The following is a 21044-nucleotide window of genomic DNA, read 5'->3' as shown; positions in this document are numbered from 1 at the left end:
TTAAGGCCGTGACGCACCGAGGGGAGGGAAGGGGAGGGGAGGGGAGGGGGGCGGTGGGGGAGTTGGCGATCGGATCGATGAAGTAGCAGAGGAGGAGGAGGAGGAGGACGAGGAGGAAGAGGAGGAGGAGGAAGAGCAGCAGGACAATCTCAGGAGATAATGAAAGACGAGCAGAGCTGCTAGAAGACGACAAGAACAAGAAGATTGTCCGAGGAACAAAATATAATTTAAATAAAAAAGAAAAGAAAAGGTTCGCGGAGGTTCGGATGGTGTGCACGAGATGCCCAGGACGCGCAGCAGCAGCAGCCGTGGACGCGCACCGAGAGGCGCGCAGTGACGGTAAGAGGAACAAAAAAATCCTTTCCCTCCGTTATTAATCGTTTGACTGTGCGAGCATGGCTTCGTGTCGTCATCTTTTTCACCGTCGTTATTGTTGTCGTGGCGTCGAATCACGGATAAACCCACACACCGTAATTGCGCATGCGCCAGATGACATGTCCGAATGAGGACGCGGGCACGAGTCGCGCGTTCGTTCTGCTGTTCGATCCTTGTAAGTTGTTGTTGCTGTAACGTGCGTGTGCGCGTGCGTGTGTGCGTGTGCAGGCACAGAGAAGGGTCCGGCGGGAAGGAAGTGTCAGCTGGTCCAATCGGCGCCGAGGAAGTACTTAAGGCGGCGACATCATTAATTGGACGGCGGCTGATCAATCGATTGATCGATACCTGGACGCTGCGGGATGGACGGGAGTCTGGGAGAGATGTCGGCCCACGCTCACTCCGACCTCTCGGCCGCCTTCCCCCGGCCCCACCTGGGCGGCCCCCAGCTGGAGCCCGAGCACCGGGCGCCCGCCTTCGAGCACTCCATGTCGGCGCTGGGCTACAGCGGCGACTCGCCGTCGGGGTCCGGCAGCACGTACACCACGCTGACCCCCCTGCAGCCCTTCGACGACAAGTTCCACCACCACCACCACCACCACCACCCCTGCCTGCCCGTCAGCAACGTCATCGGCAGCTTCACGCTCATGCGGGAGGAGCGAGGGGGTCTGGGCGCCAACTTCTACAACCCCTACGGCAAAGACCTCGCCATGGCCCAGAGCCTGACGCCGCCCTCCGCCGCCCCGGGCCTGGGCTCGCCCATGCACGGCTACGGAGGCCTGGCCACCAGTTCCAATGGCGGCGGCGGCGGCGGGCAGATGCTCCACGGCGGCTACGACGTCCACGGGGGAAGCCTCTTCTGCAGGACGTCCGACTTCGGCCGCGAGATGTCCCCGCCGGGCCTGGGCGGCGCCGACATGTCTGTGGGCCACCAGCTGAACAAGATGGACGGCCAGCAGCACACGGTGGGCCACCACCCTCACATCTACAGCCAACACTACCAGGCCCACCACCACAGCCAGCAGGCCTCCAAGATGGCCGACCACCTGCACTCGCTCTCCTCCGCCGCGTCCTCGCCGGGCGACATGGCCGGGTCCCAGGGCGGCGGCGGCGAGGAGATCAACACGCGCGACGTGGCCCAAAGGATCATCACGGAGCTGAAGAGGTACAGCATCCCGCAGGCCATCTTCGCCGAGCGCGTCCTGTGTCGCTCGCAAGGAACGCTCTCCGACCTCCTGAGGAACCCAAAACCTTGGGCCAAGCTCAAGTCGGGCCGGGAGACCTTCAAGAGGATGTCCCGCTGGCTGCAGGAGCCCGAATTCCAGAGGATGGCTTCGCTACGCCTGGAGGGTGAGCACACACACACACACACACACACACACACACACACACACACACACGCACACACACACATTCTTCATGGGCGCTTTAGGTCTCAGTAGAACCGATGAGTGATTGAAGTCTTCATTGTTGACTTTATTGTTGTTTGAAAAATATTTCTTTAAAACATCAACAAAGATTCTTGGAACAAGTCTGTTGTTTTTAGACTATTTAAACATTTACTATAAAGTTCTACTGGGTATTTAAACAAAGGGTATGAAGTTCTCCTGCGTATTTAAACTATTAGTATGAAGTTCTACTGGGTATTTAATAGGGGTGTGGGAAAAAATCGATTTGAATTCGAATCGCGATTCTCACGTTGTGCGATTCAGAATCGATTCTCATTTAAAAAAAATCTATTTTTTTTATTTTTTTATTTTTTCATTTTATTTTTTTATTTTTTTTTTTTTTTTTATTAATCAATCCAACAAAGCAATACAAAGCAATACCATAACAATGCAATCCAATTCCAAAACCAAACCCGACCCAGCAACACTCAGAACTGCAATAAACAGAGCAATTGAGAGGAGACACAAACACGACACAGAACAATCCAAAAGTAGTGAAACAAAAATGAATATTATCAACAACAGTATCAATATTAGTTACACTTTCAACATAGCAGTGATTAAAAATCCCTCATTTAAATTATCATTAGACATTTATAAAAATAAAAAAATTAACAATAGTGTCACAGTGGCTTACACTTGCATCACATCTCATAAGCTTGACAACACACTGTCCAATATTTTCACAAAGATAAAATAAGTCTTATTTTTGGTTCATTTAATAGTTAAAACACATTTACATTATTGCAATCAGTTGATAAAACATTGTCCTTTACAATTATAAAAGCTTTTTACAAAAATCTACTACTCTGCTTGCATGTCAGCAGACTGGGGTAGATCCTGCTGAAATCCTATGTATTGAATGAATAGAGAATCCTTTTGAATCGGGAAAATATCGTTTTTGAATCGAGAATCGCGTTGAATCGAGAAAAAAAAAATCGATTTTGAATCGAATCGTGACCCCAAGAATCGATATTGAATCGAATCGTGGGACACCCAAAGATTTGCAGCCCTAGTATTTAAACATTTAGTGTAAAGTTATACTGGGTATTTAAACATTTATTGTAAAGTTCTATGGGGTATTTAAACAATTAATATGGAGTTCTACTGGTTATGTAAACATTTACTCCAAAGTTCTACTGGGTATTTAAACATTTACCATAAAGTTATGCTGGGTATTTAAAAAAATAGTATGAAGTCCTACTGCATATTTAAACATTTACTATAACATTCTACTAGGTATTTAAACAATTAGTATGATGTTCTACTGAGTATTGAAACATTTACCATAAAGTTCTACTGGGTATTTAAACATTTAATATGAAGTTCTACTGGGTATTTAAACATTTTGTATGAGGTTCTACTAATTATTTGAACATTTAATATAAGGTTCTACTGGTTATATAAACAATTAGTATGATTTTCTACTGATTAGTTCAACTATTTGTATGATGTTCTATTGGTTATTTAAACACCTGGCATAATGTTACTCTGGGTATTTACAGTAAACAACTAGTATGAAGTTCCACTAGTGAATTAAACTATTAGTATGAAGTCGTACTGATTCTTTAAACATTTGGCATGATGTTATGCTGGTTATTATACATTTAAAATAGGGTTATGCTGGTTAGTCAAATATCCAATAAGTAGTTCAATTGGTTATTTAAACATTTAGTATGAGGTTCTACTAGTTAAGTCCACTATTAGTATGAGGTTCTACTACTTAATTTAATTATTAGTATGAGGTTCTACTGGTTGTTTAAACATTTAGTATAAAGTCCTTCTGGTTTTAAAACATTTTGTATGAGGTTCTATTAGTTAATTCAACTATTAGTATAAGGTTCTGCTGGTTAGTTGAACAATTAGTACAACGTTCTACTAGTAATTCAATTATTAGCATGAGGTTCTAGTATTTAATTTATTTATTAGTATTAGGTTCTACGGGTAAGGCGACTTGTCCAGGGTGTACACCGCCTTCCGCCCGAATGCAGCTGAGATGGCTCCAGCACCCCCCGCGACCCCAAAAGGGACAAGCGGTAGAAAAATGGATGGATGGTTAATAAAACATTTAGTTTGAAGTTCTACTCGGTTTTTAAACATTTATAATGAGGTCCTATTGGTTAATTGAACTATTAGTATAAGGTTCTGCTGATTACTTTAACATTTAGTATGAGGTTCCATTTGTTAGTTAAACATTTAGTAAGTTATACTAGGTATTTAAACATTTAGTATGAGGTTCTACTGGTTAATTGAAATATTAGTTTGAGGTTCTACTGGTTATTTAAATATGAGTAAGTATTTCACAGGCTTTGTGTAGCAGTTGGTATCCATCATTTGTTTCTATTGTGTTTACATTCTGAGTTGGTTCTTATGGAATATATATTTTCAGGAGGTGTTTTTAATTAGTGATGGGCCTGATCATTGATTTATTGTTAATAATTGATTGACTGATTGATCGATTGTGTTATCTGTCCACAACCCATGGAGTCAAAAGTGTGTGCAGTGCCTGTCATAACCAGCAGAGGCGCTGTGAGCTGAAACTCGGTTTCACACCTGGTAGCAAACATGGCGCCCTGTCGTCACGTGAGGGGCTTTTGACCAATCCGAGAGAGTTATTACTTGGTTACATTCGACCATGATCAGCTTGGCGATGAACAAAGCTAACATTTCGAGCAAATTGTACATTTCCATGGTCATGTGACCTGTCTTTGGGGATGGAGGACACGGCGGCCATTACAGGCTCGCCTCCGTGCTCTCTGCAGGGAGCGCACACACACGCTGCAACGTGAGAATATGTGCACATGCACGTGCACAGCGGGGGTCCGAGAGGGGGGGGACACGTGTGGCGGATGACAATCAGAATGATTGCTTAACAATTATTGATCCCTGATTGGTGTGCTCGCTGAGTGGCGATGGCGGTGCTTGGTCAGTGACGTCCCTTCATTCTGAGAGCGCTCTCCACCTGCAGTATATTAATCATTTGTATATTTGAATTATAACGCTTTTTTTTTTATATCTATTGATTAATTATCGAACTGCAAGCGTCTATTGAGTTCCACTAGAAAGAGCAACTCGCCGCCGTCGCCGTTTGAGACAGGAATTAGAATTCCGAGGAACGCCATGGCACTTCGGCCACGTTGTCCGCCCCAACGAGCGTTTATCCGCGGAGGCATGTAGCCAAACACGTCGGCGCTGAGCCTGGCGTTTATCCGCAGTGTCTTTGTGTGGATTACCCGCCACGGCGTCCTCCAGCGCCCGGCAGGAGGCAATCAGGGGCCGTAACCTTATGCGGAGCATGCTCAAGACGAGGGTCCGCGCCTTCTCGACGGCCGCCAAAGATCAGCGCGCTTTAGCTGGAGTGGTCGCTGATGGCCCGCCGCTCGGCACTCGTTCGTAAAGGTCAGCGACGGCCTCATTTGCATATCGGGGGGGAGTCACACGCGCAAATAAACCTGATTGTTGTTGTTCTTCGTCCCCGCAAACCCCCCCCTACGGTGTGGCCCTGCAAGGGTTAACCAGCCTGGCAGGGTCGACAAGTCTGAGCTGCACACATTTAATCAATAATTTCTATCAGCCGCTGGCCCCACAAATCAGTGGGGGGGGGGGGGGGGGGGGGGGGGTTGAGCCGCCCTGAGGTGGGGGTGGGGTTGCTACAGAGATGCACATCACGTTGGAGAAACACGAGACGCAGCATACATCACGATTAGACCACGTTCCCACGATCATAAGACGCCCGGGTGGGGGTGGGTTCGTATTTATGTCAGCCCGCCACCGCCGATTTATAGCACGATGATTGCGGGCCTCTTACGCACCATTACAGTGGTAGGAAACATTTACTTATTGGCCGCCGCCGCCATGGCCAGCCAGGGAGGCGAGGGCACCCCCCACAACGGGCCATAAATCCTACATTGCTATCATCGCAATACATCACTACTGTATGGACAAGCCACGCCCCCCTGCAGTACACATTTATTTACCGTATTTATTTTTTTCATGAATTTTTGAAAATTATGAATCAGGATTGACAAAAATTGCATTTCGGATGGGAATAGTTTTTTTTGTGCACCCCTAATCACCGCTATATAGAACAAGCCACGCCCCCTCACACACATCACTGCTGTATAGAACAAGCCACACCCCCTTACAGTCATCACTACAATATAGACAAGCCACGCCCCCTTGCAGTACATCACTACTGTATCGCGCAAGCCACGACCCCTCACAACATGTCACCGCTGTATAGAAGAAGCCACGCCCCCTTGCAGTACACATTTTTAAATGCATTTATTGTATTAATGAATTTTTTAAAATTATGAATAGATTAAGAATCGGGATTGATAAAAATTGCATTTCGGATGGGAATTGTTTTTTTTGTGCACCCCTAATGACCACTATATAGAAGAAGCCACGCCCCCTCACACACATCATTGCTGTATAGAAGAAGCCACGCCCCCTTACAGTACAAGGGATGTGAATATTTGGGTATTTAACGATTCGATCCGATTCCTGGAGTGCCGAGTCGATTCGGAATAGATTCTCAATTTAAACCGATTCTCGCAATGTATTATTTGGTGTAATAATTATAATGAAACTTTTTCAAAACAGGTTACAGTTCAGAAAAGCTTCTTCTGGTTGCATGGAAATGGCATAAAAACTAAATTTAAAATGGATTCATATTAAAAAAAAAAAAATGTAACAATTAAAAGAATTTTTTTTTTTTTAATAATTTTTTTTAAACATGAATCGATTAAGAATCGGGATTGATAATGTGAATTGATTTTTTGTGCACCCCTAATCACCGCTATATAGAGCAAGCCACACCCACTTACAGTACATCACTTCTATATTGACAAGCCACGTCCCCTTTCAGTACATCACTGCTATATAGACAAGCCAATCCCCTTACAGTACATCACTACTATATAGACAAACCACGTCCCCTTACAGTACATCACTACTTAATAGACAAGCCACGCCCCCTTTCAGTACATCACTGCTATATAGAGCAAGCCGCACCCCCTTACAGTACATCACTAGTTAAAAGACATGCCACGCCCCCTTTCAGTACATCACTACTATATAGAGCAAGCCGAACCCCCTTACAGAACATCACTACTATGTAGACAAACTACGCCCCCTTGCAGTACATCACTACTATATAGAGCAAGCCATACCCCCTTACAGTACATCACCACTATATAGAGCAAGCCATACCCTCTTACAGTACATCACTACTATATATAGTAGTGATTCACTACTATATAGTCAAACCACGCCCCCTTGCAGTACATCACTACTATATAGAGCAAGCCACACCCTCTTACAGTACATCACTACTATATAGATAAACCACGCCCCCATGCGGTACATCACTACTATATAGACAAAACACGCCCCCTTGAAGTACATCACTACTATATAGAGCAAGCCACGCCCTCTCTCAACATGTCACACTGTATAGAGCAAGCCACACCCCCTTACAGTACATCACTACTATATAGACAAACCATGACCCCTTGCAGTACATCACTACTATATAGTGCAAGACACACCCTTACAGTACATCACTACTATATAGCGCAAGCCACGCCCTCTTACAACATGTCACACTGTATAGGGCAAGCCACACCCCCTTACAGTACATCACTACTATATAGACAAACCATGCCCCTTTGCAGTACATCACTACTATATAGAGCAAGGCACACACCCTTACAGTACATCACTACTATATAGGGCAAGCCACACCCCCTTACAACACTACTATATAGAGCAAGCCACACCCCCTTTCAGTACATTACTACTATATAGTGCAAGCCACGCCCTCTCACAACATGTCACACTGTATAGAACAAGCCACACCCCTTTACAGTACCAGAGGTGTGGATCTAACGATTCGATCCGATTCCTGGGGTGACAATTCGATTCAGCATCCAGATTTACTTTTTTTTTTATGAATTTGTGAAAACTATGAATCAATTAAGAATCAGAATTGATAAGAATTGCAGTTCGGGTGTAAACTGATTGTTTTGTGCACCCCTAATCACTACTATATAGAACAAGCCACGCCCCCTGACACATCACTACTGTATTGAGTAAGCCACAGCCCCTTCATCACAATACTATTAGAAGTACTGTCATGCAACAGACCACGCCCCCTCACATCAATGAATAAACCAAGCCACGCCTCATAATATATCATGCTTACTTATCTTTACTTCGGTATTCTTATTTCTGACAACTTTTACTCTTTCCTGTATAAAATAATTACTTTCTTGTAACAATATATCAACATTTTATTGCTCAATCCACACAATTGTCGTCCTTCCGCATCGCTCAGACCTACTTCCTGTTCCTGTCTACAGCGCAAAGCCTTCTGCAAAGAGGCAGCATTTACATGTTAGTGTTTTATTTGTCTTTATTCGAACACAGTGTTACTTTTTAAAACTCTGTGTAATGTTACAGTGGCCAAATATATTGAATATACTTGGTAAATAAAACGATGGCCTTGTTTTTAATGAATACTTAGATCTACCACGCTACTGTATTTTAATGTTGGTCATAATGGTGATACTTGGTGAGCCAAGTTTTTTTTGGAGGATTTTTTACATTTTGTGTTCTTTTTGTCAACAAAAGCATAGTTTTTTTTATGTTTAAAAAAAACTAAATATGCCATATATTTCCCCCCATTTTTTTTTTAAGTGGAATATTTGATGTGAAATAAGTAAGAGGCTTAAATAGGTCAATAATTCATGACAACAATGATTTTGATTCATTATTTCATTAAAAAAACTAAACACAAAAATTCTTGGGGGTCCGAAATGGCGGGACTAATAAAAACTTAAAAAATAATTCATACATTGTGTGAATTTTTTTGTTTTAACTTACAACGGTTAAATCTATAGCTCAACTTCAGATCTATCTGTCGATATAAAGTTTTATGCCGATTTTGTAAAAGTGTTAAAAATAAGTCATACATTTTTCCACTATGTAAGCTTAATTGTCTAAATCAGGGGTGTCCAAACGTTTTGACTTGGGGCTGCATTGGTCTAAAAAAATGTGGTCGAAAGCTAAATGCATGCAATGCAATATATATATATATATATATATATATATATATATATAAATATATATATGTGTGTGTGTGTGTGTGTGTGTTTGTATATGTGTATAAATGTATGTGTGCGTATATGTATGTGTGTATATATATATATATGCATGTGTATATATATGTATATGTGTGTATGTGTGTGTATATATTTATATGTGTGTATATATGTGTGTTTGTATATATATATACATATATATGTCTGTTTATTTACATATATATGTACATATGTATATGTACAGTATACACACACACATATATTGTGAGTATGTGTGTGTATATATATATTCATATGTGTGTATATATGTGTGTGTGTGTGTATACATGTGTGTGTATATATACACCTATATGTCTGTTTATATACATATATATGTATATGTATACACACATATATATACATATATACCTGTATGTCTATTTATATACATATATATGTACATGTATACACACACACACACATATATATATATATATATATATATATATATATATATATATATATATATATATATATATATATATATATATATATATATATATATATATACATACATACATGTATATACATGTGCGTGTGTGTACACATTGTATTAATATAATGGATGTATAATTAATATAATTGGTTATTCTTTTACCTTGTTTACTTCCATGACGACCTCCTTAAAGTTTTTTAATCAATTAGAAATATCAAGCAGCCAAAATGCACTAAACATGGATAAATGTGGAAATCACGTTTTGCATGTTTCCTATCATTCTTTGTATTGGATTTAAATGAGTGTGATTTTGAAAAATGTTTATGGCAGGTGGACGTTTTTTTTTATACTATCCACATAGTTCAGTGAGCAAGTTATGTTATGTGTGACCGTGTGTGTTGACTTTTTGTGTTAGGGTTTTGTTTGTTGTTGCGCCGTGACCAGGGACAGTTGTTTGCATTGGGTCATATATGTAGAAATGTGCTGTGTTCGATTCGCCGCACGATTCATGGTCATTGAACTGAATTACTCACATTGTCCACAAGATGGCAGCATGTTTGCAGCAATAATGACATTCCCTTTTGAACTCATGACATCACGTGGGCCATATTAAGACGTGCCGCACTTGTCTTGTCTAGAATAAATTCCGTCCATTAAAAGTTTTTAAAATATTTCAAATATTATCATTATATTTTACTTTTTTATGGGGGTTTTTTCTTCTCTTTTAATAGTATTTTTAGAATGTGCCGTTAAAAATTAGCTTTGGGCCTCAAATGGCCCCCGAGCCGTACTTTGGACACCCCTGTTTTAGATAATTGTCCAACTTTCACAGATGTTCTAAGCCCCCATCCTCCAAAGCGTCCAATAAAGGATCAATTAGTGATTGTTGCCGACTCAGCGGTGTGTGATTGGGCCGCACAACAAAGTGTAGTCGTCGTGTCAGGAGTGTTGTTGCGATTGTGTGAATCGAGAAGCTTTCAGAGGCGCGGCGTGATGCGTTCACTGACACAAGCTGCTGATTCGTCTCTTTTAGTTTGCTGAGCGCATGGCTTTTCTTTCCACAAATCCACTTTCCCTCCACTTAATCCACTTGTCCTCGTTAGCCGGCCTCCTTTTCATGCGTCTTTCTGTGCAGCCTGCAAGCGGAAGGAGCAGGAACAGAGCAAGCTGGAGCGGAACCAGGGCCCCAAGCGCACCCGGCTGGTGTTTACCGACCTCCAGCGCCGCACGCTCATGGCCATCTTCCGGGAGAACCACCGGCCCACCAAGGACCTGCAGGTGACCATCTCTCAGCAGCTGGGCCTGGAGCTGTCCACCGTCAGCAACTTCTTCATGAACGCCCGCCGCCGCAACCTCAACAAGTGGGCCGACGAGGGCCGCCCCTCCTCCACGGGGTCCTCGGGCTCCAGCGCCTCGTCCTCGGCGGTGTCCTGCAGCACGGCGTGATGGCGGGCGGGGACAGGGGGGGGCGGCGGACGGGTCTGAGGCGGAGACCGGCCCGTATGTACGTCCTCTGGGCGGCCGCAGGGACGGACGCAGCCGGGATCGGAGATTTTAACCAAAGTGGACGGCGCCCTCCGAGTGGGAGGGGCCAGAGTGATACAAGGGCGGGGCGGGAGGTCCCGCTATGTACAGTCCTTTCATGAGGCCATCTTGTTTCGTAGAGTAGAGAGGCTGAAGGTTCGGCCAATCAGGAGCAAGCATACTTTGGTGCGCCTTCAAGTCCTCGGCGCTCCTGATTAATCAGGAGGAGCCATTTGCTCACATGTGATGAGCGACTTCCTCAATCAAACGCCGTCGTCCAAAGACCCCCCCCCCCTCTCCTCCCCCCTTTTTGGTAGCGTCCTGTCTTTCCTCGAGAATCAAGAAGGAAGAGGAAGACCAGGGCGGCTTTTGGTTTTTCGCCATCTCCTTTTTTTAACGCATGCGTTTCCATGGCGATGGAGCGTCTCCGACTCGCAGCTGTCAATCAATCTTTTCAGGAGCACCCCCCCTCCCTCCCCCCTCCCCGGCCATGAATGAATCACAGCGGCCAAGACGGAACTCCTTCGCGGGTCCGAACCGAAAAGAAAATCCAAAGATCTCAGCTCTTTAAGGGGGAGGTGCTATGAGAAGGGGGAGGAGCTCCACTAGACTAGACGGACTCGTTTTGTTGTCCTTACTCTCTAAATGTTGTTGTTTTTTTACAGGAAAAGGAATGTGATGTTTTTGTACAGATGTCAAGCACACAGCAGGATTCCTAGCGACACGGTGGCGCTGCGGGGCGGCTTTTGTTCCGAGCCCCGCCGAGGTACAACGTCATTGTTTTTTTGGTCCACAAAGGAACGGCTTTGACACGCCTCCTTATAGCCAAAAGCTCACTGGGGTGATCAATACTATTTATAACTCTTTGACTATTTATTGTTTTTTAATTAATTTATTGACTTAGCTATTTATTGATTTCTGTATTTATTTTTTTCTGATGGGCACTTTTAGCTGTAGACTCCCATCGTAATACCAAAGATGAACGTTGCTTCCTTGAATGTATCGAAGCCCCGCCCCCTCCCCTCCCCGTGATGTTACAGGCCTGCTCCTCTTTCTTTGCGCCAAAGCTTGTCTGAATGTTGTGATATTAACGAGTAACATGCATTAATAATGCTAATGAACTATAATAATATTATGAATAATAATAATTTGAAGGCCGAGCTTCAAGGTCACATGCTTGTGTCCCTGGGTGGTCGTGACAGTACCCCCCTCCCGTGTCCGTCGCCTTGTCGAGTCTTTTGCCAGTGGTCTCAGTTCCAAGAGGGTCCCTTGATGGAGATGATCACTTCCTCCTTTTTGTGGCCCCAAACAAGATTTAGGTTGATTTTATAAGTTGCTAATCTAATTAAACCGTTTGAGGCCGCAAAAAATGTCAAACTGACTTGAACATAGTCAGAACTTCTCTGATAAGAACCCCCCCCCCACACACACACACACAACCGCGTGAAACAGGGGTGTCCAAACCTTTTCCCAATACAATCGAAGGATGCGGGGGTCACTTTGATACATTTTGTGCATTGCAGATGCTAAAAGCAAACCAGCCCAGCAGGCATAAGACATTGAAACAACGTTGAGAACTGGTTGAATTAAGATCTGACGGTGAGCAACACAAACACAACGTTGAAATAACATGCTTTTTGACGACGTCTATTCAATGTCAGGTTGTGACGTTGATTTGACCTTTGAATTTTGGTCAGTTCCCGACCAACAACGTGGATCCAACATTGGACGTCAACGTTGTCTCACTTTACCAAAACAACTATTTTGCAAGGTTGTTTCAAAGTCAGTTCTAAAGGACATGTGCGTGTAATCAATGTGGTATCAATGTCTTGTGCCTGCTGGGAAGTGTGTTATAGGTGCCAAAGAAATGAGTGTTATCCAATAACTGTGGCTGTCAAAAATAACGAGTCAACTCATGCGATTAACCACAAAATTATTGCATTAATCACGTAAATACGCAGATTAATCACAATTTGTTTTGCTATTTTAACAATACATTTGCATTCGTGACCAGGTATTATTATTTTTTTTAATTTAATTAAAATCATGCAAGCGGGTTTTTGCGACTGGTAATACTTGTGATTAAATCATGATTAATCCAAATTTAAGTGTGATGAATCTGATTTTCAAAATGTATCGTTTGACAGCATTGCTAATAACATCTCGGTAACAAAGAATTCATTTAATTTTTACGATGTGCCGAGGGCTAATAAAAAAACGAGCTGCGTGCCGCACTTTGGACACCCCTGGCTTAGAGTGTCAATGCCAGAACTCGTGTTTCGTCCTCCAGGAAGATCCCCATTTTCTTGTCCAGACTTCTCCACCGGGGGGCGCTCCAGCCACGCTTAAAAGACTTCCAAAGACTGATCGTCTTCCAGTTTTTTCCCCTGTTCTCCGTGGACAGACCTTCACACATAGATGGGGGGAGAGGGGAGTGGGCGCTTTAGGGAGTCTTCTATGGAAGTATTATTGTAGCAAAACTATTTGCAATCTGTGCGTCTGTAATCCGATTCACATGTCTGTGTACTAATTCATGTGTCTGTATTTCAATCTGTGTGTTTTTAATTTGTGTGTCTGTATCTCAATCTGTGTTTTTAATTTGTGTGTCTGTATTTCAATCTGTGTGTTTTTAATTTGTGTGTCTGTATATCAATCTGTGTGCTTTTCATTTGTGTGTCTGTATTTCAATCTGTGTGTTTTTAATTTGTGTGTCTGTATCTCAATCTTTGTGCTTTTAATTTGGGTGTCTGTATCTCAATCTGTGTGTTTTTAATTTGTGTGTCTGTATTTCAATCTGTGTGTTTTTAATTTGTGTGTCTGTATCTCAATCTGTGTGCTTTTAATTTGTGTGTCTGTATCTCAATCTGTGAGCTTTTAATTTGCGTGTCTGTATTTCAATCTGTGTGCTTTTAATTTGTGTGTCTGTATTTCAATCTGTGTGTTTTTAATTTGTGTGTCTGTATCTCAATCTGTGTGCTTTTAATTTGTGTGTCTGTTTTTCAATCTGTGTTTTTAATTTGTGTGTCTGTATTTCAATCTGTGTGCTTTTAATTTGTGTGTCTGTATTTCAATCTGTGTGCTTTTAGTTTGTGTGTGTGTATCTCAATCTGTGTGCGTGTTTTAATTTTTGTGTCTGCATCTCAATCTGTGTGCTTTTTGTGTGTCTGTATCTCAATTTGTGTGCGTGTTTTCATTTGTGTGTCTGTATTTCAATCTGTATGCTTTTAATTTGTGTGTCTGTATCTCAATCTGTGTGCGTGTTTTAATTTTTGTGTCTGCATCTCAATCTGTGTGCTTTTTATTTGTATGCCTGTATCTCAATTTGTGTGCGTGTTTTAATTTGTGTGTCTGTATCTCAATCTGTGTGCTTTTAATTTGTGTGTCTGTATCTCAATCTGTGTGCTTTTAATTTGTGGGTCTGTATCTCAATCTGTGTATGTGTTTTAATTTGTGTCTGTATCTCAATCTGTGTGTATGTTTTAATTTGTGTGCTTTTGATTTGTGTCTGTATCTCAAGCTGTGTGTTTTTAATTTGTGTGTCTGTATCTCAATCTGTGTGCTTTTAATTTGTGTGTCTATCTCAATCTGTGTGCTTTTAATTTGTGTGTCTGTTTTTCAATCTGTGTGTTTTTAATTTGTGTGTCTGTATTTCAATCTGTGTGCTTTTAATTTGTGTGTCTGTATTTCAATCTGTGTGCTTTTAGTTTGTGTGTGTGTATCTCAATCTGTGTGCGTGTTTAAATTTTTGTGTCTGCATCTCAATCTGTGTGCTTTTTGTGTGTCTGTATCTCAATTTGTGTGCGTGTTTTCATTTGTGTGTCTGTATTTCAATCTGTATGCTTTTAATTTGTGTGTCTGTATCTCAATCTGTGTGCGTGTTTTAATTTTTGTGTCTGCATCTCAATCTGTGTGCTTTTTATTTGTATGCCTGTATCTCAATTTGTGTGCGTGTTTTAATTTGTGTGTCTGTATCTCAATCTGTGTGCTTTTAATTTGTGTGTCTGTATCTCAATCTGTGTGCTTTTAATTTGTGGGTCTGTATCTCAATCTGTGTATGTGTTTTAATTTGTGTCTGTATCTCAATCTGTGTGTATGTTTTAATTTGTGTGCTTTTAATTTGTGTCTGTATCTCAAGCTGTGTGTTTTTAATTTGTGTGTCTGTATCTCAATCTGTGTGCTTTTAATTTGTGTGTCTATCTCAATCTGTGTGCTTTTAATTTGTGTGTCTGTATCTCAATCTGTGTGTGTGTTTTAATTTGTGTCTGTATCTCAATCTGTGTGTATGTTTTCATTTGTGTGTCTGTATCTCAATCTGTGTGCATATTTTAATTTGTGTGCTTTTAATTCATGTGTCTGTATCTCAATTTGTTTGCATGTTTTAATTTGTGTGTCTGCATCTCAATCTGTGTGCTTTTAATTTGTGTGTCTGTATCTCAGTCTGTGTGCTTTTAATTTGTGTGTCTGCATCTCAATCTGTGTGCTTTTAAATTGTGTGTCTGTATCTCAGTCTGTGTGCTTTTAATTTGTGTGTCTGTATCTCAATCTGTGTGCGTGTTTTGTGTGTTCATACTTTGATCTGTGTTTGTGTGTGTGTAAAAAATAATGTGTGTGTCTGTGTGATCAGATTTGTGTGATGCGGGACTCTGATTGGCTGTCTTTTTACACTGTATTGCAGGATTTGTGCGTCCGTGGAGCGATCTGAACGTGTAAAAATAATTGTTTGTCCGCAAACGTCACCTTTCCTTTCTCCACACTCGTCACTAGTTGGCGCCACGCACCCACTCATGCAAGTTGTTTTTTTTACACACACACATATTGAGATACAGTCACACAAAGTAGTAAATCATATTACAGAGGCACAGATTGACATCATAGTTTTGCTACAATAATGCTTCCATTGTCTTCCTGGGGGGGGGGGGCGGGAGATCAGAGAGGAGGTGGAACCTTCCAGAAGGAGGATGATGGGTGCGGGTGTTATTAAATATTAATGTTGAACAAATGTAAGCATGCTGGGGTGTGGGGAGGGGAGGGTACTTTATAGACTAAAACAGGTGAGTGTGCTGACCCCTGCTGGACAAGCTGTGTCATGTGATTAAAGATTCAGTTAATGAGAACTTTCTGGGACATTCTAGCAACACCCCCAAGTACTCCCCTCGACCCAGGATGAACTGAAAGCATAACAAATGTTTTTGATTAAAAAAAAAAAAAATTTGAATAAAGAACCAAAGATGATGAAGTGCTGCGTCCTAGAAAACGCCAGTGATGATGACGTTTTCTTGTCATGGTGGAACTGAGACATGGACCCCCATCCCCGAGACCCCTTGTGTGTCCCCCCTCGTTGTCAACATGAAGACTTGAGCCATCTACCTCAACGTGTGAGAAGATATTGTGTAACCAAAGATTCCATGCTGTCAGGGTGTGTCCGTTTTTCCGCGTCTTCATTGCCTTTTACGTCCAGAAAAGAAAAAAACCAAACAAAGCTGGAATCAATCCCAACCCGGACCCCCCGCGGGGGGGCCCGCGTCCAGCCAAAGCTTTAGTCCAGTCCGCTCCCGTCGACTCGGTGTGGCGTGTAAATAAATGTCCAGACCAAAAAAGAAGGTGACAATCCAAGCAAGGAGGATCTTGCTGTAATCAACGTTGCCTGTTCTTGTCCTCACAAACCAAACAATCGCTCACCACGCAAACTATTTTTACACATTTGTAAAAGATTGAAATAAAAAAAACAAAAAACACTTCCCGCTGCCGCCGAGACGTCCATCACGGCGGGGGTGGGGGGGGAAGCCCTTCAAATACCTCATGTTGTTTGTTGTCATGTTGCACTAAAACAATAAAGTCATTTGTAACCAGCGAGACTCAGCATTCTTTCAGCCAACCCTGCACACGCTCTGACAAGCAGCGGCCAAAATCAATACAATTCTTGCTTTGATGCCAGCGTGAGGATTGGCAAAATCAATAGGGGTCAATAGTCTCCGGAATTCCAAGAGAACGTGTCGTATATCAGTCAAAATAAATACGATTCTTGCTAAATGCTTCAAATCTAACTGAATTGACCCAAGCTAATGTTGGATGAATACTATTATTTTCCAGACTATAGTTAAAGTTAAAGTACCAATGATAGTCACACACACACTAGGTGTGGTGAAATTTGTCCTCTGCATTTGACCCATCCCCTTGTTCACCCCCTGGGAGGTGAGGGGAGCAGTGGGCAGCAGCGGTGCCGCACCCGGGAACCATTTTTGGTGATTTAACCCCCAATTCCAACCCTTGATGCTGAGTGTCAAGCAGGGAGTTAATGGGTCCCATTTTTATAGTCTTTGGTATGACTCGGCCGGGGTTTGAACTCACAACCTACCGATCTCAGGGCAGACACCCTAACCCAGGGGTCACCAACGCGGTGCCCGCGGGCACCAGGTCGCCCGTAAGGACCAGATGAGTCGCCCGCTGGCCTGTTCTAAAAATAGCTCAAATAGCAGCACTTACCAGTGAGCTGCCTCTATTTTTTAAATAGTATTTATTTACTAGCAAGCTGGTCTCGCTTTGCTCGTCATTTTTAATTCTAAGAGAGACAAAACTCAAATAGAATTTGAAAATCCAAGAAAATATTTTAAAGACTTGGTCTTCACTTGTTTAAATAAATTCATTTATTTTTTTACTTTGCTTCTTACAACTTTCAGAAAGACAATTTTAGAGAAAAAATACAACCTTAAAAATGATTTTAGGATTTTTAAACACATATACCTTTTTACCTTTTAAATTCCTTCCTCTTCTTTCCTGACAATTTAAATCAATGTTCAAGTACATTTATTTTTTTATTGTAAAGAATAATAAATACATTTTAATTTAATTCTTCATTTTAGCTTCTGTTTTTTTGACGAAGAATATTTGTGAAATATTTCTTCAAACTTATTATAATTAAAATTAAAAAAAATTATTCTGGCAAATCTAGAAAATCTGTAGAATCAAATTTAAATCTTATTTCAAAATCTATTGAATGTCTTTTAAAATTTTTGTTCTGGAAAATCTAGAAGAAATAATGATTTGTCTTTGTTAGAAATATAGCTTGGTCCAATTTGTTATATATTCTAACAAAGTGCAGATTGGATTTTAACCTATTTAAAACATGTCATCAAAATTCTAAAATTAATCTTAATCAGGAAAAATTACTAATGATGTTCCATAAATTTTTTTTTTTTTTTTTTTCAAAAAGATTCGAATTAGCTAGTTTTTCTCTTCTTTTTTTCGGTTGAATTTTGAATTTTAAAGAGTCAAAATTGAAGATAAACTATGTTTCAAAATTTAATTTTCAATTCTTTCGTGTTTTCTCCTCTTTTATAAAAATGTTAGTGGCTAGCTAGTTAAAATGGGATATTGTGATTTCACAAGACTGTCTTAGAAGTGATCATTTGAAAATGTTCAATTTGAAAAATGTGCACTTAGAGAAAATATAAAAATAAAGTGTTGCATATTGATATTTATCTGTTTCTATATATATTTATTGTGAGAAATCATTAAGATGATCAGTGTTTCCACAAAGATAAATATCATTAATTATTAATAATAACATAGAGTTAAAGGTAAATTGAGAAAATTGGCTATTTCTGGCAATTTATTTAAGTGTGTATCAAACTGGTAGCCCTTCGCATTAATCAGTACCCAAGAAGTAGCTCTTGGTTTCAAAAAGGTTGGTGACCCCTGCTCTAACCACTAGGTCACTGAGAGCGCACCGGTGTACTGTACAAGCCACACCCACTAAATTTCTAAATTTGTTTCCCATATATTAGCCACAGCCGCAGGTATATACGTTGTGAAATAAGTTATTTGCTACGGCGGGGTTGCAGCTTACTGCGCGGTTCCGTTATCCCGGTATGCAAACGGACGACTCCGGACAGGACTTACAGATAGGAACATGATTTAATCTTGAAAGGAATCAAAGCACCACCAAGAACAGAAAACAAGTCGAAAGAAAATACGTGCCAATCGCACTCGAAGCTAAACACTTAGCGTGGACTAGAAGACAAGCAAAACTTACGTAACAGTAGCGTGAAGCAAACAAAGAAGCCAGGCCGACTGACTGGCTAAGGCAGGCTTGCAAAATGCCTCTGATGAGAAACAGGTGAGCGTCCCGAACACCACAGGCAGGTGAAAACAATAAGCAGCTAAGGCAACCAAACCAAACTCAGAGGTGTCACAAACAGGAACTAAAGGAGTCCAAAACTAACAGAAAATACAAAAACATGATCCGGACCACGGATCATGACATTATTTACACAATTCTGTATATTTTTATTTACATACCTTCGTTTCCAAACGGTGCCTGTAACACGGCAGTAAAACGGTGGCTCAAACAAAAGAGAAGTCATCGTCATGGCCCCACTGGCTGCGGAAGCTAGCTCTCCAACCAGCTAAACAGCCTCAGTAACTCCACGGTGACGTTTTGGGGAATTTCCGAAACTGAAACAATACAAAAACAAAGCCATTGTAAGTTAATGACACTAACACAGACATGTTAGCATATTAGCTACTGCTAAAGATGCTCGCTTGATTACAGTGCACCTACAAATATGCATGAAAACACTCCTACAGACGTCACACATGGGACGGTTTTGTAAGTAAGAAGTGTTTTAGTTATATTGTAAAGTTACGAATCAAGAAGCCATACAAGTAGAACGCCATGGACGGCTAGAAGACGGAACGGCACTTCTACTTTCAGTTGAAAGCATTAAATGGGAGGACAGTGAGCGAACTTGTCCAAAAGCAAAAAAATACAGACTTTTCACTGTCTATGCATGTATTTTTTTTCATAACTATTTGCATAATGGCCGTCAGCAAAGAAAAATCCATAAATTAGCCGAATCGTTTTGTAAGCAGCAGGGTTCAAAGGGTAGGAAAAAAAGTAGCAGCTTGTAGTCCGGAAAATATGGTATTTTACGAGTACGAGAACCACAGAAATCTGGCTGGATGGTTCTGCTGGAAGAGTTACACACGATCCTTTCCTTTCCCTAAAAATAATTTGTCTTCCTGGCGGTTGACCCCTCCAGATCCAACCACAGAATTTTCGAGAAAGGAGGGTGAGCAGATCCCACGAAGGAGCCTACTAATTGGCTGACGCGATATAAAGTATAGTGAAGTGCGTGCACGATGCAAATATTAGTCCGCCGTGTTCAAGATGAAGGGCATTGCGGGCTAGTCTTGGAATAACTTTGGATGCGCAAGTAGCTGTTTTCCTTGTAGACAGGTAATCTTGTCTTCCATTTTCCTAAAAAAAAAAAACACGTACCTGTGACAACATTTCTTGCAACAAAATACAAACTAGGCAGCCACGGTGGAAGAGGGGTTAGTGCGTCTGCCTCACAATACCAAGGTCCTGAGTAGTCCTGAGTTCAATCCCGGGCTCGGGATTTTTCTGTGTGGAGTTTGCATGTTCTCCCTGTGACTGCGTGGGTTCCCTCCGGGTACTCCGGCTTCCTCCCACCTCCAAAGACATGCACCTGGGGATAGGTGGATTGGCAACACTAAAATGGCCCTAGTGTGTGAATGTGAGTGTGAATGTTGTCTGTCTATCTGCGTTTGCCCTGTGATGAGGTGGCGACTTGTCCAGGGTGTACACCGCCTTCCGCCTGATTGTAGCTGAGATAGGCTCCAGCGCCCCCCGCGACCCCGAAGAGAATAAGCGGTAGAGTTCTCCAGCCCCTTCACTTGGCGCTAGTAGATTTCCTGATGATTCACCCTTCCAGTCGCATATATCTCCTGTGCTTTGGCTCCACCCACGCTCCTCGTCCAGCGTGGTTGTGTAGTGTTAACTGTTATCTTGCACACCTTAAGTGTGCTATTTTGGTTTTCTCACACCATAAGTGTGAATTCTTAGTTATTTAACGGCCACCTTTCAGACGCTGTCGGCACCCTCAGCCAGCATGTCGATCAGACAAGCACTGTGAGTGGGACTTTCCCACTTTCACCAGCGGCTATTCCTCCCACTCCTCGGGAGACCAATGTTCTTCACTGGTGAGTCGAGCTGCTGCGAACAGTTTCTTCATCAGTGCTCATTGGTTTTTGACTAGCAGCCTGGTTCCTATTCCACTGACCAAGTTAAGATAACTTTTGTCGTGAGTCTGTAAT

At 41.9% G+C, this 21044-nt stretch overlaps 1 protein-coding gene across 1 annotated transcript; it reads left to right on the top strand.

Annotated features, from left to right (window-relative positions):
- Positions 1–129: 129 nt before the first annotated feature.
- Positions 130–15827, top strand: onecutl (one cut domain, family member, like). The gene is made up of 3 exons (XM_061982849.2): positions 130–339; positions 604–1722; positions 10537–15827. Exons 2-3 carry the CDS (start codon positions 735–737, stop codon positions 10845–10847), a joined length of 1299 nt encoding a protein of 432 aa, XP_061838833.1. The 5' UTR covers positions 130–339; positions 604–734; the 3' UTR covers positions 10848–15827.
- The last annotated feature ends 5217 nt before the right edge of the window (positions 15828–21044 follow it).

Source organism: Nerophis lumbriciformis, linkage group LG21 (genome assembly GCF_033978685.3).
Source record: "Nerophis lumbriciformis linkage group LG21, RoL_Nlum_v2.1, whole genome shotgun sequence".
Lineage (NCBI taxonomy): Eukaryota > Metazoa > Chordata > Actinopteri > Syngnathiformes > Syngnathidae > Nerophis > Nerophis lumbriciformis.
The sequence above is the reverse complement of the archived record's forward strand: the minus strand, read 5'-3'. Positions and strand labels throughout refer to the sequence as shown.

Coding starts and splice junctions, on each gene's coding strand:
- onecutl (XM_061982849.2), top strand. CDS start 735: ATGGACGGGAGTCTGGGAGAGATGTCGGCCCACGCTCACTCCGACCTC. Junction 1,723..10,536: donor GGCTTCGCTACGCCTGGAGG/GTGAGCACACAC, acceptor CTTTCTGTGCAG/CCTGCAAGCGGAAGGAGCAG.